The 20,494-nt window shown below is 47.7% G+C and overlaps 3 protein-coding genes across 4 annotated transcripts; 2 read left to right on the forward strand and 1 right to left on the reverse strand.

The window, feature by feature from the left end:
- Positions 1-794: 794 nt before the first annotated feature.
- On the forward strand, positions 795-5,751 carry LOC121309594 (protein Niban 2-like). The gene is made up of 6 exons (XM_041242590.1): positions 795-1,057; positions 1,407-1,562; positions 1,927-2,043; positions 2,412-2,519; positions 2,701-2,812; positions 3,039-5,751. The coding sequence occupies exons 1-6, from the start codon at positions 878-880 to the stop codon at positions 3,770-3,772; spliced, it is 1,407 nt and encodes a 468-aa protein (XP_041098524.1). The 5' UTR covers positions 795-877; the 3' UTR covers positions 3,773-5,751.
- Positions 4,849-10,275, reverse strand: slc31a2 (solute carrier family 31 member 2). The gene is made up of 4 exons (XM_041242591.1): positions 10,099-10,275; positions 8,995-9,061; positions 8,267-8,462; positions 4,849-7,559 (listed from the first exon to the last, which is right to left on the reverse strand). Exons 1-4 carry the CDS (start codon positions 10,108-10,110, stop codon positions 7,391-7,393), a joined length of 444 nt encoding a protein of 147 aa, XP_041098525.1. The 5' UTR covers positions 10,111-10,275; the 3' UTR covers positions 4,849-7,390.
- A 388-nt stretch (positions 10,276-10,663) lies between these two features.
- Positions 10,664-20,142, forward strand: si:ch211-282j22.3 (ER degradation-enhancing alpha-mannosidase-like protein 3). Of its 2 annotated transcripts, XM_041242605.1 has the most exons (21): positions 10,664-11,030; positions 11,552-11,615; positions 11,788-11,833; positions 12,255-12,355; positions 12,496-12,535; positions 12,654-12,766; positions 13,217-13,370; positions 13,543-13,677; positions 13,827-13,932; positions 14,202-14,299; positions 14,608-14,733; positions 15,213-15,296; positions 15,495-15,578; positions 15,799-15,923; positions 16,439-16,604; positions 16,932-17,086; positions 17,487-17,589; positions 17,734-17,916; positions 18,236-18,401; positions 18,689-18,880; positions 19,229-20,142. In XM_041242605.1, exons 2-21 carry the CDS (start codon positions 11,587-11,589, stop codon positions 19,462-19,464), a joined length of 2,442 nt encoding a protein of 813 aa, XP_041098539.1. In that variant the 5' UTR covers positions 10,664-11,030; positions 11,552-11,586; the 3' UTR covers positions 19,465-20,142. The 2 variants fall into 2 exon arrangements, with proteins under 2 accessions (XP_041098539.1, XP_041098538.1); XM_041242604.1 differs by having other exon boundaries at positions 10,664-11,615.
- The last annotated feature ends 352 nt before the right edge of the window (positions 20,143-20,494 follow it).

Below are 20,494 nucleotides of genomic sequence, written 5' to 3' on the forward strand. Positions count from 1 at the left end.
GCAGAGCTGGACCGGTGTGTTGAGCTGCCTGTTACAAAACCCTTAGTGTGCTTACTTGGGAACAAAAAAACATTTCCACGACTGGAACAAATGCAGGAGAGCCGCATTCCAGGCGTTCTGGTAATAGTCCTTCTGGAATGCCGTGCCCTCGCTCCCCAAGGTCAGAACTCTCGCTGCTCAGGTCAAGGGTTGTTTTTCGAGAACCTAAAAGCGTGTTTTTTTTTTTTCGGTTTCTGAAGACATTCCTGATCTACTCTAGTCAACGCCCTCGGCTCAGTGAATTTAAGGATTTTTTTTTCTTTTTTTTTTTAAAAAGATCTGGGAAGGGCGGGTCTACGATAACAAAGGGTTAATACTAATGTTGGAAATATTTGTGAAGTAACTTTTGCGTCGATGTAGGTGGTTGAGAGAATGAGGAAGGAACACTAGAAACCATCCGAAGCACGCTGCAGCAACATACCACCCGGTTCCTTTGAAAGAATGATCCCTGTTCGATAGCACTTTGAAACACAGACCGCAGCAATCAAAATACTCTGCCAGCACAGCTGCTGTTTACGTGATCTGTAGGACGAGCGAATTCTATAGAAAAAAACCTTTTAGAAAAACAAAAAACAAAAAACACCACAAGGGACTCCTTCTTCACGGCTCTTTTACTCTCAAAGTGTCAAGGTCATTAAAAAAGACAGCTTTTCAAGTTACGAAATGAAAAACAACTTAACTAAGCTGCCTTGAATTAAATGTTTAGTTCTAGATTTGTGACGTGTATTTTCTACCTTTTTGAGGGAGTGAAAGTCTTGAGCCGCAAGGTAGATTGTATTGGAATCTTGGTTCCTCTGACTCCCCTGCCCTGCTGTCTTGTTCCCCTGCAGCCTTCGTGATGCCCAAGGCAGAGAAGTGTGTGAAGAACCACGTTCAGCCCTACATCTCCTCCATCCTGGACGCTCTGATGAGCCCCACCAGCAGGGGCTTCTCCGAGGTGCGCGAGGTCTTCTTCCGCGAGATCGTGGAGATGAACAAGAACGTCATCAACGAGGGGGGCCAGGAAAAGCTGGGCGAGGTGAGACACCCCATCCTTCGTTACCCCTCCTCGCACCCCAGTCTCATTCCAGCACCCTTCCACCATTCTCTTACACATTCGACCCACTTTATACGCACTATAATCGGTTTGAAGCTGCCTGTTGGAATCGATTCCAGGTATTCTGGAAGCAACCACACTGGAATGGGTTGCTACTGGTTTCAAGTGCATAGGTTCTGAAGCACCAATTCCTCTGAACCTAGCAGAGTTCTAACCCACGTTTCGGGTGCGACGCAGTGAACCCCAAAGTGATGGTGCGGGTGACGTGTAGATGCAGATGTGCGACGGGGAGTGTGCTTGTGTGTCTGACGCCCGTTTCTCTCTCTTTCAGTACATGGAGAAGATCTCGATGCTGGCCTTTCACCCTGTGAAGATGCAGAGCTGCTATGAGAAGATGGATGAGCTGCAGCTGGAGGGTCTGCAGCAGAGGTTCGATGTGTCCAGCCCTGCCGTGTTCGTGCAGCGCGCACAGATCCTCATGAGAGAGGTGGGAACGCTGCCATTCAAACCAACCCCTTTATACCACTCGGGGGGGGGGGGTCAGAAGCTGCTTTTACTGTCTCAGGGGCTTGTTTGAGGTTTGAAACGTAGTTTCTTGAAGCTCTGTGAAGTGTGTATAATAAATGAGCTAACTTGCCCCCAGGCTGAGGGTGTGGCTGAAAGCAGTCTTGTTATCTGTAACCTCTGCCGTGAACGCTGCAAAGTGACAGTTTCTTCCAGTGCTGTGGAATTTAGAACCTTTTTCTCTCTGCTTGGATTCTGGAAACGCACCAGCGCACTCTAGCGGTTGGCACTGGAGGTAACAGTAAAATGTTCAGTATCCTCACACACAGAGTTGTTTGATTTTCCAGCAAATGGACAATGCGGTTTACACGTTCGAGCAGCTGCTGCACCAGAGTCTGGAGTCCTCGGCGGACAAGGAGGATCTGTGCAAGGCCATCCAGCGCATCCAGGACAGAGTGATCAAGGTGAGGGGGGCGGGGGGTACAAAGAGGTACACAGGGGGCAAGACCATCCAGTGCATTCAGGACAGGGCAGCTGAGGTGAGGGGGGGAGGGGGTACAGCGGGACAAGGGGGTAGAGATCAATGCCACCCAGCACATGTCTTCTCTCACCACTGGGAAAGACGTATATAAATGAAGTTCAAACGATTAACAGTGTGCCACCAGGGGTAGCTGCAGAAGTGTTTGAGATGCACCGAGCTGTCACCCTTCTAGTAGATTTCTAGGTAATCTCCTCTCGGACTCTGGTGGCATCTGCACCCCAGGCTCTTCAGTCAGTGCACACTGTGGTGTTTTGTTCACCTTGTGGACACTCTTCTTCGCTCTCCCTGCAGAAATACGACTACGACAGCAGCACGGTGAGGAAGAAGTTCTTCAGAGAGGCTCTCCTGCAGATCATTATCCCCTACATGCTCAAGAAGCTGGGCCCGTCCTGCAAAGCCGTAAGAACTCTTCTTCTGACTCCAACAGACGTGCCTTATTCAATGCCTTTCACAGGGGGCTGTGTGCGCCATGGGCCGCAATGCACGATCGTACACGTGTGTGTGTGCTGTGCAAGGCTCTGACGGCCCGTCTGCTTTACAGGGTGGCCACGGTATTGATCTAATGATCTTTTCTTGTCAGGAGCTGCCCAAGTTTCAAGAGTTGATTTTCGAGGATTTCTCCAAGTTCATCCTGGTGGAGAACATCTTCGAGGAGGTGGTCCTCCAGTCCGTCATGAAGGACATCATGCTGGGTGAGTGCGTTCCTTCAATCCAAACCTCCGCTCTCCGCCCTTCTAGGCACATAAGAACGAATGACGTTCTGTTAAAAGGTCCGTGCTTGCTGGTCACAGACAGGTTTACTGTACACCAACGCCACCTGCTGGACAGTTAATACAGCACCCTGAAATGAATAGGAAGCACCCATAAAATGCCCAGCTGGTATCTGATCATTCTGTCGTGTCTCTCTCTCTTCTGCAGCGGTGAAGGAGGCGGCGGTCCAGAGGAGGCACAACCTGTTCCGGGACAGCATGGTCCTGACCAACAGCGACCCCAGCCTGCACCTGCTGGGAGACGGGCCCTCCATCGACTGGGAGAGCCAGTACGGCGGGGCTCTGGAGGAGCCCGACTCCGCAGACCTGCCGGTCACTGAGAAGAGGCGGCGCATGAAGCAGGTGGTGTCCATGATCCAGCTGGAGGGGAATCCGCCACTGCCCCATGAGTCCTGCCTGGAGGTGCCGACGGAGGAGGGAATCCCCGAGGAACAGGAGCCAGAGGTGGGGGCTGAGCCAGAGGTGCCCACCTCCCCGGATAGCATCCACCAGATCAGAGACTTGATAAACCCAGTGGTCACGCTGGAAACCAGCGTCCCTGCAGCGGACAGCCCCCCGCTCACTAACGGAACTGTGTCCCAGCCTGGGCAAAAACAAGAAAGACAAGAGGAGCAGAAAGCGGACCATGCCCTTGCCTGTTTGGAACAGCCCTCTTCAGTCACCTCCCACGACGACAGTGGCTTCCAGTCCCCAGCCAGGGAGGAGGCAGGGGATGAGCAAGCTCAGCCAATCACAAAAGACCCAGCCCCAGTGGGAGAAACCACTGTCGTGCTGGCCGAGGGGGAAGTGACTTTGGATGCCAAGGTGGCGGATCCCTCGAGTGACAGGGAGACTAGAGAGGAGGTATCTGGGGAAACGAGTCCGGAAGATCCTGGCTGTTAAGCAGATTTATATAAAAAATACATGAAAATAAAAAAGAAATGGGAGGAAATGTGTTCTTTTAAAAAAGGAAGAGGTAGAAAGGCTTTATTTTATTATTGTGTTTGTTTTTTGTTTTTGTTTTTTTTCAAGAAGGGCACAGCATTTAGGAGGGTGAATTACAAGGATTTTAAATGGAGTGGTTTTGTTTTTCCACTATTCGATAAGCCAGTGCTTTAGTGAAGATTAGCTATGCTCGGCATGAAGCTGAGTATTGGGGCTGATTCGCTGTGAATAGGGCTGCTCTGGTGATCTGCTGGGGAGCTGGAGATCAGGTTTGCTCTGCTGATTTGCCCATTCATACATGTGTGTTAGTAACTGCTGGGGCTCTGCCACATCTTTAATACATAGAGTACCCCCACATGCACGCTAAGCCTGCTTTGTTAGTTGCTTGCAGTAATTCTATAATACATCTAAACAACGCCAATAAGGACATTCTTCAATGGCAGGGTCAGTTTTGTAAGAAACAGAATTTCGTTTTTTACAAAAATGATTATTATTATTATTATTATTATTATTATTATTATTATTATTATTGTTGTTATTATTATTGACTGCACTCAAGCTGCTACAAGGAGTACAAAGGGGCACAGTGGTGTTAAGGGTTAATGTGCAGGTCCAGCTGATCAGATTAGGGTAAAGACCTCCTTAATGATTTGAAAGGAGATCTGACCAGCTGGTTGTATATTCTGCTACATGACTTAGCAGCTCAGCGTTGCAGGGATCGTGCAACGCATAGGAAACTAAATCGCTAGAAACAGACTTGCTAGACTGATTCTCTTTTTGCTGTTTTACCTGGAGAGATACCTGGTTTGAAGAGCACCTTTCCAGGTGAGCTCCTGCGGAGCCAGGCCAGCTGTGCGTGAATCATTTGGATTTGCTGATGAGTCCTCCTTGAAGAAAGTCGCTGTTGATTTCTAACGATCACCAAAACATTAAAATAACAACAATCGCATTATTTTACATGAAATAAAAACAGTAATCAACGTCTTTTATAGTTTTGTTTTTGTTTATATGTATATTTATGTATATTATTTAATTCTCTTTTTTTATTCAAAAGTGTTTCAACGTTGGACCAGATGTTTCAGAATCGTTCCATTGAATTTGACCAGGGGTGTGATCACCTGCTTGCGGCGTGCGTCAGCTTTGTGCGTGTGTCCTGTACCTGACTGCAGTTTGTCACAGAGCACTCCACAAATAAAATGAAGGCCTTGATCACCCGGTAGAAACACATTAAAAATAGCTGGGGCAAGGGACCACTTAAAATGTAACACACACACATTCCCGTTACCGAAGCGAAAGACACCGGAAGATTCAGGCAGGCTGTCGAATATGTTCAAGATGGGAGAACGATATGTAACAAGCGGCTTTGTTTGTAGTAAAATGAAACAATATTTCTTTGCACATGTATGAAGATTGCTGATTCCAGTTTTGCAATATAATTCAATCAATGGTTAGTGGCCTCTTGGCTCGAATGCAAAACCTTTCACCTAATAAATCGAAGCTGTAGTATAATTCTGGTTGCAGGACACTGCTTTGGGGCACCGTTTGCTTGTTATATAACACGTGTTTATTTATTTGTTTAAAGTCCAGGGGTCAAATCGAGTGGAATGGTTCTTTATAATGGACAAGATCCTGGATGGGACCTTGCCGTACTGTGTATTGTGTATCTTTTGTCCTCACTCCCCTGTTGTGATAATAATGCAGTGTTTGCTTGATCGCAATGTCGAGTTCACGTTCGCGATAATGTCGCCTTTCTTATTTGTGTTTGTTCTGTATCACACACCATGTGTTTTTTTTTTCCCAATTGCTTCTTTTTTTTTTGGAAAGATTCAAGCTGTTCACCTGTTTTATAATATTTGTTAACCTCTTGTGACTGCCCTTTAAAAAACACTATTAAATATGTCATACAAGTATACCTATAATAAATGGTTCCCCTTGTACTGCGTGCCTGTCCGTCATGACTCTATAGTCTGTATTTGGTGGTGATGATGATGCAGCTACTGTACAATGCACTGTAGATCAATAGTACAGGTGTGCAAGCTCAGGTAACTGCAGATCTGTTCTACTGCGCTCTCATTGAAATGCATTGCTTTATTACACAACAATATATTCAAAGGTAATGTGATCAGTGAACATTCTATACAGAAAGAATGGGACTGGGACCATTAAAACACCAGGGAGCGTGAACTTAAACACTCCGGGAGCAGCGCTTCACGAGGCAAAGCCATCTCCTCGAAACGTTAGCCATTCAATTTATTAGGGTTCACAAGCAACAACAAGCAAATGTACCATTTCAAACTGACGAAGGGTCTCCCAGCACGCCAGTCCTATCGAGCTCTTAATGAACTAAGCGTTGTGGCTGAATTCTGCTTTCCTTTGAAAACCACCTACTTTCATCTTTATTTGCAATGGGATATCCCTTTTTGGGGATACACACACACACACACACACACACACACACACACACACACACACACACACACACACCAGGTGTTGCATCAGTTGTATCTGCTGTTGAACACCCCCCCACCCTCCCCCAAATGATGTGCACACTGCTCATAGCTATCTCCATCTGGTATAGCAAGGCAATTTATTAAAAACACAGCCATTTTAAATATGCTGTAGGCTTTCTTATCAACATGATTTTATTTTATCATTATTCTAAAACACATTTTAATTTAAATATACAATTTCCCACACTCTTTAGAAACCAACATTTACACACAATGCAAGATCTTAATAAAACACAGACAGGCAGCAGTACTCTGTTCAGCCCTTGAGGGAACATACAGTGTACCTGTACAGCTGTGCAAGCCCTTTTACAAGAACACGACCCTGCTCGCAGAAGCACAGCGGTGAGACTTTCACCCACTGAGGAGCACGGTTCAACTCACAGGGCAGCTTCACATGATCACTTTCATTCAGTCGTAGTGCAAGTCATTGTCACGTTAAAAACACAGCGAGAGCGTCTTCCACAGCTAGAATGAGACCTACATGGTCTGCCTGCCTTCATTCTCAATGTGGAAAACCATTTGGAAATTGGACAAGTGATAAGGCACAGATTCTGTGGGGTAATAAAGTAGGACCAGGATTAGATTTAAAAAAATTAAAAAAATAAGATCAGGTAATAGTTTACAAAATGATCAAATGTAGCAATGCCTTCAATCTGAGGACAGGTCTGGCACTGTAAAGTTCAGACAGATTGGATTGCAGTGGATAGAAGCAGGCTGAGCTAACAAACTTGAAAGGTTAGAGTTTTTTTTTTTTTTCAGGAAGCACAAACAAACAACAAAACAAAGAGAGTCCTCCAAGCGAGCTCACAGCCATGTGTGGACCGCTGCGATAAAATAAAATAAAAACATTGCTCTATAACCTGAACAGTTAACTGATTCAAAAACACCCACGAAGTTAATGCATCACAGATCCAACTGGCTCAATAGCGAGACACACGGGCAGAGACCTCCCTTCTCCAGAACGCTGGCAGAGCGATGCACGCAAACTCTCTCGGAGAATCTGCTGCACTAGTGTGTGTGTGTGTCTCCACCGCTCTTTGAATAGCACAGCCAGCACTGAACCCCCTCAGAGCCGGATGAGCAGGGGGTACGCCACGAAGTAGCCGATCCCAGAGCCCACCACCACACCCAGGAAGATCCACACGTTGTAGGACATGATGCAGAGCATCAGCATGTAGCTGAGCACCACCTGGACCACGTGGATCACAGTCTGCAAGACGTGGAACAGGAGCCACCTGCAAGGAGGAGGAGGACACCACAGCGTTACTCCAGGAGGGAGCTCTGCAATGCCAGCATTCACAGTGCTGCAAACAAGCACTTGCCAGCCCCTGAAGCTAATGACTTCACCTCTGTGCTACTGTGATGGGCAGCAAACCTGCTAACCCATTACCTTGTGTGACACGGCAGCCGCTAGCGTGCAACCGATCAACACAGATTACACAGCCACGATGTCAATACATTCAATATCCAAGGCAGCAGAGGCGAGGAGGCCTTTGCTCAACTCAGTAAACCTGTCAATGCATGAAAAGCAAACACACTAATCTAACAGGTTTGTTTACTGGGTGTAAAATCTGCACAGGAGCAAAAACCTCAGGGTCTCATGTGACCGCGTAGCTGTGTGAGCAGGGCGTGGTGGCAGTCAGCGTTTTATTTGCTTTCAGGTTGAAAAGTGATTGCTGACTAATTCCCAGTTGCAGGGCGTGCACTTGTGGTCTGCAGGCATGCTGGGCTAAGGGAAGGATCACATGGAGGTGTGGAAGTGTTCTGTGTGGAGCAACCAGACCAAAGCCAAGCCATTTCAGAACTACACTTCAACCACTGGAGTGAGCGGACCAGCGTCTGGCAATACCAGCACTGTGTAACGCCACAATGAGATAACGAATACGGCATCTCACACTCCTACAGGCGCTGGCTAGGTTAGAACCCCCCCCCCCCCCGTTACCTCTTGTTGCTGGAGCTGTGTTGCGGAGAAGCGGGGGACGCAGAGCTCTCCGAGACGGTTTCCACCAGCGTCGTGCGGCTGACAGAGTCGAGGAGTGAGGGAGGCTTGGATCTGGAGTCCAGGGAAACCTTCCAGATCTTCAGGAGCTCATAAAAAACTGTCATGAGGAGGACCACCAGCACAGACACCACCATCCCTGAACAAACAGAACACCAAGACACAGCGCTCACAGCTCGAGCAGGTATTTCAGAACTGATGTTAACCTGGTGTTATGCACTGGTGATGATGGGAGTCTGCAACCCTGAACTGCTCCCAGCCTGTCCTGGTGTTATGCACTGGTGATGAAGGGAGTCTGCAACTCTGAACTGCTCTCAGCCTGTCCTGGTGTTATGCACTGGTGATGATGGGAGTCTGCAACCCTGAACTGCTCTCAGCCTGTCCTGGTGTTATGCACTGGTGATGATGGGAGTCTGCAACCCTGAACTGCTCTCAGCCTGTCCTGGTGTTATGCACTGGTGATGATGGTAGTCTGTAACCCTGAACTGCAACTCCAGCGTGCATTGTAAAGCAAGCCTGGGTTTGCTAAACAGCGTGACAGCGTTACTAATGGAATACATGGCAGGACTGATTATTTCATTAGCTGTAAGTTATATAATTTAAAGCCTGGTATAGACAGAGATGCATTTAGGCAAAGACTATGGAATAGGAAGCCTGGTGCTTGCATTCACCTGCAGGTCCGTTCACATCCCAGAACTCAAAGAGTAACATGACTCTGCTGGACGCTGTGAAGTGCATCTGAAAGAGAAGGAAAGTTAGGGACCTAATGAAGCAGATCAATTAATAAAGACAAGAGGGAGGCTTTTCATTGGTTACACTGCAGTAGGTATTGCCTGCAGGTTTGTTATTACACTCTACCCTGCCAGTCACCACCACCGAGTGAGAAGTTTACTAAGCGCTCAGATTCTCAAACTTCCCCCCGTACAGTATTCAGACAGACCCATCGCCATCACACCCATCTGGGGGTCCTCTCAATATACCGGCTATGCGGTTGCAATGGTGCGCGTCTGTGCGCGCAGCCGCTGTGCTGTCCTGTAGATTAATCAGAACCACAAGATCTCTGTGTATTGAAACGAGGACGTCATGACTTCGGACTGTCCCGGTTTATAAGGGAAGTCAGCGCACAAAGGAAGATTGTCTTAAGACAACCGGGGAGAAAAAAAAACCAAAACGTTTATACCAGCTTTGATGGTATGCTGTACGCGTCTCGACTGTACCAAAATATGCGCTTTCTGTTTAATCTGTCGATTAGATTTGAACGAATCTATTTGTTCAAATCACACAGAAAAAAAACCAGTTCTGACATGATAACGTCAAGACCTGTACAAAAAAATATATTGAAACACAGACACTAGTTCGGGGAGGTTTTTTCTCTCATGCCTCGGAGACACACAAATTCGAAAACAAACAAACAAACAAAACACATAGCTTTGTGTAAAAGGTGAACTAAGGAAGCTGATTTCGATTTTCAATACAGCATAACCCGTTTCTCTTTCTCAAAACGGAATTATTGCTCTTCAGCAGTCTTTGGGGTTTCTTACTGGCAGTCTAACCTTCAAATGTCACTTCTATTTCAAGTTAACGCGCAACATAATTAAACTTTTGAATTTTTTGGTCATAAAATAAACGTGTTTAATTATGCTATTATTTTAACATTCCGCTATACCAATATAGTACAGGCTGGATACAAATGGTGAAGTTGGGTTATACCGACGTTCGCACAGTAATCAAGCCCATTGCAATAATTACACATGGTAACTAACTTCTGTACTTACAGGCATCATCATGCTTGCAGCACACGCAGTAAAACACCACGGACCCTGTCTTCACTTCAAACGACAAGAAACTGTTTTAACTTTCCTATGCAATCCAGCAGTGCACAAGCTGCCGACGGGCGTATGCAGGGCGAAAGGCAGTCTCTGCAGACTCCTGTATCGACATGCAGAAAGACAGAGTCATGTGTGACATTTCCAAACTGGGTTGTCATATGATTCTCATGTGGTTTAGCTCTGCAATCTGGGAACTGTAGTTTGAAACGCCCGCTGGGGTCTTGGTGTATAAACTGTATTATCGAGAATGCGGCAGGACAGTTAAATTCATATATTACACTTAAAACTTACATTAAAAACCTAATCAGTGTGCAAATGCGCTCCTGTGGACAAACAAGAGAGCATGCGCATATATTAGTGTTGTGGGTGAATAGGATTCATGACGTTTTATAACAGCTATGACGTAACTGTGTGTTATTTCTTATACCTGTGACGTTTTTATTTCTTCTCAGGAAATACTGTGCATATAAATTTAAAGAAACTACAGTACCCAGAATGCACAGTTCCCTCGGCGAGTCTGCGTAATCCAGGAACTGGCGAGCCCAGACTGGCCCTTTAAAGGTATCCGGGGATGAGTTCAGTGCGTTCCTTTCCTGTAAAACAGAGACAGGCATGGCTGCTGTTTACAGTTTAGCAACAGCTGAAGCATGAGAGAGGCAGAGAAGCAACAGAGTGCGAGGAAGGGAGACGGGAAAGATGATAGGCGATAATGAGGCAAGGGAACGTGAAAGCGAGTCGGTCAGCGGCGCGTCCGGGCTGGGTTATACAAAACGAAGTTGAGAGCGGAGTTCCCGTGGAGTTTCAGCCTGCGACCCGACAGCGGTACTGCTGAGCACAATACACACATCAATAACAGCAAGGAAGGGTTCGGGGCGCAGGTAAAGTCGTGGGCTTGCAAGTCCTGTAGTTGTGACCCGACCAGGTCTTGTGTCACATTCCGACGTGCACTCATGGAACAGTTCTTTATTTTCTATTATTAGCACTACTGCTGTTTGTTATTTAGGTCGATTTTAAAGGACAAAGTACTGACTGACAAGGAAACACTGATCGGCACGATATGTGTCTATTCTCCAAGCCCCATCCTTATGCACTGATAACACTGTGAGTTAGCACGATTGCTGCGTGGTTGCGTTCTTGCTTGTGTTGTAAAATTAATGTTTACATCCGCACTGAACTGTCTACAGTAGCGGGCGATTTATTCTGTGATTTTTATATAGATACGCAAACACAAAAAAATAAAAAGTCTTGGTGTCGGATCGCTAGACCTCGTTTGGAGAGAAGGTTACAGATCAGTTTGGTACAAACTGAATTTAGCTACTGGGGCAGGAGGGGTAGTGCGGAGTGGTGTTGATAGACAGTATGGGTCCTAGCTTCCAAGTGTTCCTGTTGTACTTGGCAGCCCTTAGCTGGGTCCGTCACCACCGAGTCCAGGCGATGACCACGGAAGAGAAGGCAAAAACCAGGTAAGACATGTGCAGAACTGGAAGAAAACACATGGATCAATGTTATCCTAATACAGGATTCCTTGTTGTTTCTGTAGTGATTGCATTGGGCTGCTTGAAACGAAGCGGCCAGCACTGTGAGTGTTGCAATAAAGTGACTCAAACTAACAGCTTTGTGTCGCTCTGTTTTCAGGGACCAGGTTTTGGAAATGTTTGACCATGCATACGGCAGCTATATGGTACGTATAACTGCACTGCGTTATACCACATGCCTACGGGGACTGCTTTTCATTGAAATTTTAATTGCACTCTCACCCCCTTCCCTATTATCCCGCTATGGGTCAAGTTCAGGTTCAGAAACTCCCACTCGTGCTTCCCCAGTCCTGGGGTTCAGCACCCCCCTTGCTGAGGTGCAGTATTGAACTGAGCAGGAATGTGATCAGGCCCCTGCTGAGCGCACTCTGATCACAGCTTCAATAAGTCACGCTCGAGTCTGGCGGGTTGCTCTTAGGATTTTGCTCATGCAGCTGCAGGGGAGGGATGGTTTGTTTAAAAGGGGGCTGATTGCTCAAACTCCTGTTGCTCGTGTAAATACTGTACCCCTGAGTCTGTGAAGCGCTCTGCGAGTCCTGTGATGCAGCACGCTGGTTTCTCTTTCAGAAATATGCCTACCCTGCTGATGAGCTGATGCCCCTGAGCTGCAGAGGGAGGGTCCGGGGCTTGGAGCCCAACCGCGGGGATGTAGACGACATTCTGGGGATGTAAGTGTGGGTAACAGTCCTGAAGAGAATGAGAAGCTCGTGGATGAAGGTGTTGCTTCTTGCCATGTAATCGTTTGCTTGTGTGACGTGCACCTGTGTAGGTGTTCTCCTGTGTAAATATATTTTTCTCTGTCGACCAGGTTTTCCCTCACCCTCATCGACTCCATGGACACCTTGGTGGTAAGCAGCTCAACTCAACCCAGGGGGTTCTGTAGGAGGACTCCTCTTGTTTATCGCGTGGTCGAGAGACTAGGGCACCAGAAAGATGAACTCGTGGCTTGCTATTTTTCATCCTCAGCTCCTGAACAGGCTGGATGAGTTTGAGGAGGCGGTGAAGAAAGTCATCGCGGACGTCCGGCTCGACCACGACGTGGTGGTGTCTGTCTTCGAGACCAACATCAGAGTGCTGGGGTGAGTAACGCGCACACACACGGGCTCATCACGTTGATTATTGTGTTGCAGGGACACTGCAAGACCATGAAGAGCCTGGGTCACCTTGGATAAGTAAGACCATGAAGAGCCTGGGTCACCTTGGATAAGTCGACAGTATCAGACCGTTTCCTGCCCAAGCCCAATACAAAGATTATGGTCTTGCATTAGTCTGATGCAAGACCATAATTCGATGACTTCTCAATGCAACAAGCTTTTGGATCTTGCTTTTGTATTATTTTTTTCAATGCATGGATTATTACCAGGATGAAATTCAATTCGGAGGACTAGTGCTGATTGCACCTCTGATATTTCTAGTGGGTCTAGAATCTGGAATCCAATACCTTTTAGGAAAAGTCCACATGAAGCAGGTAGCCCACTGAATCACTGTAACGCTCCAACACTGTGATGTTTCCCCTGCTGTTCCCACAGTGGTCTGTTGGGGGCGCACGTGATGGCCACCATGCTGCAGCAGAGGCAGGAGCGCATGCAGTGGTACAAGGACGAGCTGCTCGCCATGGCGACGGACCTGGGGCACCGACTCCTGCCAGCCTTCAACACCACCAGCGGACTGCCTTACCCCCGGGTACAGCTCCTCCTCAGCTCTGCAGAGCTTCAGAACCCAGCGGTTCCACAGCAGCGTGGTGTGCAAACAGCAAAGACGAGGCCGTGCTTGCATGACGCGTATTTCAAACTGTGAATGATTTTGCACTGGATCCAGTCTTGTTTTTGATGCGGTTTGTTTTTTTGGATCCCAGGTGAACCTGCGCTACGGGGTCCTGAACCCACTCTCCCGAACAGGCACAGAGTCGAACACCTGCACGGCCTGCGCAGGGACCATGATCCTGGAGTTCGCGGCGCTCAGCCGCCTGTCCGGGGAGCCAGTCTTCGAGGTAACGAACTGGAAACCAGTGCAAGCAGCGTCTGTCATATTACACAAACAGGAACTAAGATTTAGTAAAGCAAGGTTTTAAATCAAGTGAAGGCGAGAATAACTCCTAATAGCGCTATGTGGGTTAACGCAGTGTTCCTTGTGTGACAGGGTCAGGCGCGGAGAGCCCTGGACGTGCTGTGGGAGAAGAGACAGCGAGGCAGCGACCTGGTGGGGACCGTCATCAACATCCACAATGGGGACTGGGTGCGCAGGGGTAAGCAATGCTTCATTTACATTGGTGTCCTGTCATTTCTCTATAGCTGCTATGTAGACCAAAGCGCCGCCCCCCCGGGGAGCTCCCGTCCACGGTCAGGGTCATCACACCCGTTAAACCAGGAGTGGCCCTCCAGGACTGTGATTGCTGATAGAATGAAATGCTTCCCGAATTGGATTAGATGTGTGTAGAACAGGGAGCTGTGCTGAGTGATGTTGCATGTGTGTGAAAGTGGAGATTTGCACTAATACACTGCGCTTGTCTCTCAGACAGTGGGGTGGGGGCTGGGATCGACTCGTACTACGAGTACCTGATGAAGGCTTACATCCTCCTGGGAGACGGCGTGTACCTGGAGAGATTCAATACGGTGAGTCTCACCTCCATGTCACTCTGCGCTGTTGGAACCGATGCATTTCCAGTCTGTGCTAAAGCTAATGAAGCCAGGGGCTGACTCGCATCAGCAAACAATGAGGTTTATAATAAATATAAAAATGAAAACTGCTTTCTGTCAAAGCCAGCAACTGCATACCATAAATCTCTAAATGGTTTGGTCTGTGCTGTATTTGTAAAGCAGGGAGGGGCCGTTCCACTCCTGGTCTCTGTTCCAGCCCTGTTATAAGTTGTTTAACTGAATCAATTGGCTGTGCCCTGGGCGCTCCCTCTTGCTCTCCCCAGCACTACACGGCGATCATGAAGTACATCAGCCAGCCCCCCCTGCTGCTGAGCGTTCACATGCACAACCCCACCGTCAGTGTGCGCGGCTGGATGGACTCGCTGCTCGCTTTCTTCCCTGGGCTGCAGGTAATCAATCAATCAGTCAGCCGATCGATTGGTCAATCAGTCCTCTAGCTTGGAGCTGTCTCTCTTAAAGTATTCACTGTATATTCTTTTTTTTCTGGGTTTGAATAAACTGAAGGGTAATCTGTAATCTAAGGTAGAATCAAGCACAGTTGATGTTTGATGGGTTTTTGTTTTTCTGTAGTTGTGTGTCAGTATGGCTCTTCTATCTAAGAAGTGCCGGGCAGCTCTGCTGTAGTTGCCAGCAAATGTAATGTATTCCATGCAAATCTATGCAAACTGAAAATACACTGAACCTTCATACGCAGGCTGTGCAAAGTGTCCCTGCGGAGGTGTGGAATCCACTTGCAGTAGCTGGGACACTGGCATTGGTGTGCAAGCGGCAGAAGGAAATCCGCATTTTATGATATCCGTATATATGGAACGCGGTGTGTGTATAATATATGTATAAATAATGTGTGTATTATTTCTTATATTTTTAGGTTTTGAGAGGGGATTTAAAACCAGCAATCGAAACTCACGAAATGTTATACCAGGTCACCAAGCAGCACAAGTTTCTACCCGAGGTAAGAGTTCGAACCACAAGCACTGGCAAATTACACAGTCCTTAACACTGACCCCAACCCCAGCTCGAACCCTATTACCACAGGCGACCCTAACCTTGCTCAATTAAACCTAACCTGCCACTACCTTGTGCATAATTCCTATTCACTCAACCCTAACTCCTGGCTATGGGCTCTGATATGTGTCCTTTCCCCCCCAAGGCATTCACAACGGAGTTCAGAGTGCACTGGGGCCAGCATCCCCTGCGGCCAGAGTTTGCAGAGAGCACCTACTTTCTTTACAAGGTCAGTCTGTCCCCTGTCCCGTTCCATCAAACAAGATCTGTACTCTAGAACTCCATCTGTGATGTTCCAGGCTACAGGAGACCAGTCCTCTAGAACTCATTCTTTGATGCTTTGTTCCAGGCTACAGGAGACCAGTCCTCTAGAACTCATTCTTTGATGCTTTGTTCCAGGCTACAGGAGACCAGTCCTCTAGAACTCATTCTTTGATGCTTTGTTCCAGGCTACAGGAGACGCGTACTACCTGCAGGTGGGCAGGTCCATCGTGGACAGTCTGGACCGGCACGCCCGAGTCCCGTGTGGTTTTGCAGCGGTGCAGGACGTGCGGACAGGCAGACACGAGGACAGGTACAGAGCGTTCCCCAAGGGGTTGCAGCTAATGAACCCTCCAACCACCTGCACTGCCCTTTCATTCACCTCGGGGGACTGTTTAAACAAACCTGCGCTCTGGCAAATATACAAATAAAAACACATGATTTGGTTCATGCTAGAAGGCACTGGCATCCCTCCAGGTGGAATTTAAACTCCATTTCAGTTTATTCGATCTCAAAGCGCTTTACAGGGAGGTTCAAACAGAATGAAGTCTGCATCATCAAGAAATAGTCAATATTATAAAATAATATTAATAATGATATCAATAAATAATAACAATAAAAAATAGATAAATACAATGTAAGAAAACAGGAAATGGATAAGAACGATTGATGGAACACAGAATTACAAAAAATAAGCAAAATAAAACAATGCTATTTGTCAGTCAGGGTAAAGGGCCAACCTATTAAAAGAAGCCTTTGGTGTTGTCGTGCGGGACCGGTCTCCCTGGCGTGGCTTCCAGTGTCTCGTTTGCTCCGTGTTTTTTTCAGGATGGACTCGTTCTTCCTGGCGGAGATGTTTAAGTACCTGTACCTGCTGTTCTCAGAGAAGGAGCAGCTTCTCTTCGATATCGACGACTACATCTTCACTACAGAGGCCCACCTGCTGCCTGTCGCCCTGTCCGCCGTGCATCCGGCCTGCCAGGGCAACGCCAGCGTGAGTGCCAGGAAAAGAGAAGAGTCATCCTCCCTTTCATTAACCTTTTCATTCGTGTGCGTGTGCGTGTGTGTGTTTTAAAAGCTTCTGATTTTAGGCTGTTTATGCTTTTGCTTTGACGTGGGTAGCTACGGCTTTTTCAAATGTGCAGTGTCCCAAATCGGAACTATTAACATGCTTTAAAAAAAAAAAAATAACCTTCACTTTGAAAATACTGCCAAAGCTAAATAAAGTTTAAAAAAAAAAAAAAAAAAGAATAATTTCTCACTCTGCTCAAGCTGGCCTCAAACCTGGCGGCAGGTTTACATCGTAATTCGTTTGTTTTAGGCTGTTCACCCAACCTCTGAAGAGGACCTTTTCGCTCACTCCTGTCCCAGCACGCAGACCTTATTCCCCAACAACCCCGCCTTCGCAAAAACCATCCGGGACCGCTACAAATACCTGCTGGGGGCCGGGGGAGTGTACCACTCCACACCACTCAGGTAGGAGCTCTGCCGGGCCTGTCCTGCATGCACAGCTGGAACTAGAGCACACACGGGGAAGCCAGGGTGCTGGATGGGAAACATGTATTTCAGGGTCTGAAGCATTCCAGTTGCAGAAGCCTTTCAGTCAGCTGAACTGCGCTTGAGTTTGCACAGTGTGTGATGTGTGAACGTGGCAGTGAGGCTGACACGCTGCACAGATAACAGCAGTAACTTGTGCATGCTTTTTTTTCTGCGTCGCTGAAAAGGGCGATGTTGTGGGCAGGTAATAAAATCTTTTGCAGAGTTTAGTGTCAGCTGGGTCCTAGCAATGCATGCTTCTAGGTTTTTGGGGAATGCTTTGGCCCATAGCTGTGCTCTGACAGTGTCTGAAGTGGCTGCTCTTTGTGTTTCTGCGCAGGGAGATTGAGCTGCCGCTGCACGACACTGGCATGGAGCCTGTCGAGTTCCTGAAGAGCATGGGCATCTCTCTGAGTCCCGGGGGGGCTCCTGGGGGGCAGCCGGTGAGTTACAGACCCCCCCCAAGGGAAAGGAATGCCAGGCCCAGCCCAGCTGAGAGCTGGTGGACCCTGGGGGGGATCCGTTGTGAGTGTGCATTAAAAAACATTGTGTGACCCCGACTCTCTCTCTCTCTCTCTCTGCATTAGGACTCCCCCTCTCAGAAGGGGGTTTACAGACTCAAGCTGATCGCTGAGCTCACCCACTCTCCTGAAGAAGAGGTGATCGAACCACTGGCTGTGCAGATCATCTCACCCCCCTTCCTGGGGAGAGTGGTACTGACGGCCGGGCCCGCCAAGTTTGGAATGGACCTCACCAAGAACGAGCACGGGGTGAGTTCTGAAGAGCGGTGATCTAAAGCACTGTCATGGAAGCGACACTGCCTTTTAGTATGCTGTTAGTTTGGGCTAGCGTTCCTTGTTGAAGTGACTCTTTCTATCGTTTCCTGCTCTCTCTGTATGTTATCAGTGCTTGAGGAGAACACTTCAGTTGAATGGCACACTAGGTTCACTAGTTGCATCAATTACAGTATTTGCATGCATTTGTATATTGTGGATTAAGGATAGTATGCTCCAATAATAATAGCGAAACGTGTAAAGAACCCCATTAACACTGTGTGTGTGTGTCTGTCTGTCCTGTGTCGCTCCGCAGGTGAAAGGCAGCGTGGTGAAGAGCTCCCCCTACACGGCGTGCAGTGCCATCACCAATGCGGAGGAGCTGCGGGGGAGGATTGCGCTGGCTGTGCGCGGGGAGTGCATGTTCGCAAGCAAGGCGCGCAGGCTGCAGGAGGCAGGGGTCGCGGGGGTCATCTTCATCGGTAGGGAGCTGCTGCGCCCCGCACTGTCACGCTGGGAAGCGCTCGCATCGCCGCTTTCCAAGCAGTGCTGCTTTACAGTCTGAAGAGCTTTTTGAAAGCCTTAGCACAAAATACTGCCATTGAAATACATGACTGTGACTCTGTGATCACGATTTCAGTTGTTAACTGCGTGTGCTGTACACACAGAAACCACACTGTGGTTCTGCTCGGAATCAGTGAGCGAATATAGAGAAGTCGGGACTATCTTCACTCGTTTGACTTCCCATCATGCATCCTCTCTCCCTCAGATCAGGGCACGGACAGCAGCAGCGAGGGGACCCCTCTGTTTCAGATGGTGGGGGACGGGGGCAGCACCTCGGAGATCAGCGCCCCGCTAGTGTTCCTCTTCAGTAAAGAGGGGCAGGTCCTGCTGGATGCGCTGGAGGAGCACAGCAGTGTGGAAGTGCTGCTCCTGCCCAGGAATAAGCAGTTCGGACAAGGTAGCCGTCCTGCAGGAGTCTGTGCAGCCCGCGCATTGTCAATTCCAAGAGTGTCTTAACTGACTGGAGTGTTCTTTCAGACAGAGTGGAATTAGGACAAAGGGTGGGAGGCTCTTGTTTAGATTGCAGGGAGGGAATGGAATGGGTTTCCTGGCCATGTTTCTTAATCATTGAGATCAGCCAAGCTGAAGGAACCGAACTAGTGTTGATGGGCTGAATGACCTTGTTATGTTGATATGTAATTCACAGGAATGTGGTTATATTAAATGTTTGCTGCTTATTAAACACAAACATATACATGCTACTAAAAACTGTATTTAAATGGAAGCTTCTCTTTCTTTTGAGCAGACGTCAAGAAGAAAGACAGACCGCTGGTGATGAACGTCAACGTCCGCCTGGCTGACGAGCGGGATCACCAGGCTGACTCGAGCAGGCAGCTAGGGGAAAGGATTGCCACGGTGGAGCTGGTCCTGGAGCCGGAGGGGCAAGGACTCGACTCCTCTTCATCTGCGTCTGATCCCAGTACGGGAGTCCAGGCAGAACCCAGTGACTCACAGCAGCCCTGCGCACAGCCAGCGCCTTGAAGAGTCCTTCTCCTCACCTGCAGCATAGTGGAGACACAGAGTCCGGGACTGCACAGTCTAGACCCTCACAGGGAAACGGTTTATAGGGTCTGTACAGAATGGGGGTGAGGGGGGGGACACTAATGGGCATTAAAGGTTCACATGATTTTGCATATATGTGTATATTTATGTCTTAATAAAGAAATGAAAAGAAAGGAGATGTACACAGTTCTCCCCGCTGTTGCAGCAGTATGCACCAGTGCTTTGTGACCCGCTACGCTGCAGCTTGGTGTGTTTGCAAGCCAGTCGCTCAAAAGCCTGCAGCTGCAGCGTACTGCACTTCAGGGAAACCCCAGTCCTGGAGAGCCATTCTACTCTTACTGATATAATAAGTGATTTGGGTGCTGGTCAAACAGGGCGTTTGTATACTGTACTTCAACTTTGACTTCATCTTGGGCATCACTAGGTTTGACATGTTTACGAATCACAGCTTAGAAACTTGTAGTATTCTTGAGCAGACATGTTTCTGTACAGGAGGGACTGGGGGAGGTGATCTTGTAAAAGTGCTAAAGTCGTCATCGTCGTCCTCTTCTTCCTCATCTTCAGCACTGCTGTGACAGTAGCACATTGAAACAGTGTACGCTGACAGCGTTGAGAAGTGTTCTTAAAAACATTTTAATAAAACGGATAATGACTCGAGTTTACTGGAACCCTGCTTCTGTCACACTGCTCCCAAATCCATTCAAATGCATGATGACTTCATAAGAGGATGACAGCTTATCCACCCCATATAAAATAATATTTATTATTAAATATATATATATATATATTTATATATTATCATGCATGAAAGGGTTAAGTGGCGTGTTCTTTTATTTTTTATATATTTTTAATAACACCGGGGTAACGCCGCTACCACCGTAGTGTCATTTATGAGCAAAACAAGACTTCTGATCAGTTAATATGCACCATTGATCCTGCCTCAACCTTACATAATAACTCATAATATAACACGGGTTATTATAACCCACTAGCCCTAAGGTTTATTTAC

Source organism: Polyodon spathula, unplaced genomic scaffold (assembly GCF_017654505.1).
Source record: "Polyodon spathula isolate WHYD16114869_AA unplaced genomic scaffold, ASM1765450v1 scaffolds_1409, whole genome shotgun sequence".
Lineage (NCBI taxonomy): Eukaryota > Metazoa > Chordata > Actinopteri > Acipenseriformes > Polyodontidae > Polyodon > Polyodon spathula.

Excerpts from the sequence above, each read along its gene's own strand:
- LOC121309594 (XM_041242590.1), top strand. The coding sequence starts at position 878 with ATGCCCAAGGCAGAGAAGTGTGTGAAGAACCACGTTCAGCCCTACATC. Across the intron at positions 1,563-1,926 it reads CACAGATCCTCATGAGAGAG|CAAATGGACAATGCGGTTTA; the intron begins GTGGGAACGCTG and ends TTGATTTTCCAG. Across the intron at positions 2,520-2,700 it reads TGGGCCCGTCCTGCAAAGCC|GAGCTGCCCAAGTTTCAAGA; the intron begins GTAAGAACTCTT and ends TTTTCTTGTCAG.
- slc31a2 (XM_041242591.1), bottom strand. Across the intron at positions 8,463-8,994 it reads GGATGTGAACGGACCTGCAG|GGATGGTGGTGTCTGTGCTG; the intron begins GTGAATGCAAGC and ends CTGTTTGTTCAG. Across the intron at positions 7,560-8,266 it reads CACAGCTCCAGCAACAAGAG|GTGGCTCCTGTTCCACGTCT; the intron begins GTAACGGGGGGG and ends TCCTCCTTGCAG.
- si:ch211-282j22.3 (XM_041242604.1), top strand. The coding sequence starts at position 11,512 with ATGGGTCCTAGCTTCCAAGTGTTCCTGTTGTACTTGGCAGCCCTTAGC. Across the intron at positions 12,767-13,216 it reads ACCAACATCAGAGTGCTGGG|TGGTCTGTTGGGGGCGCACG; the intron begins GTGAGTAACGCG and ends CTGTTCCCACAG. Across the intron at positions 17,917-18,235 it reads TCACCAAGAACGAGCACGGG|GTGAAAGGCAGCGTGGTGAA; the intron begins GTGAGTTCTGAA and ends GTCGCTCCGCAG.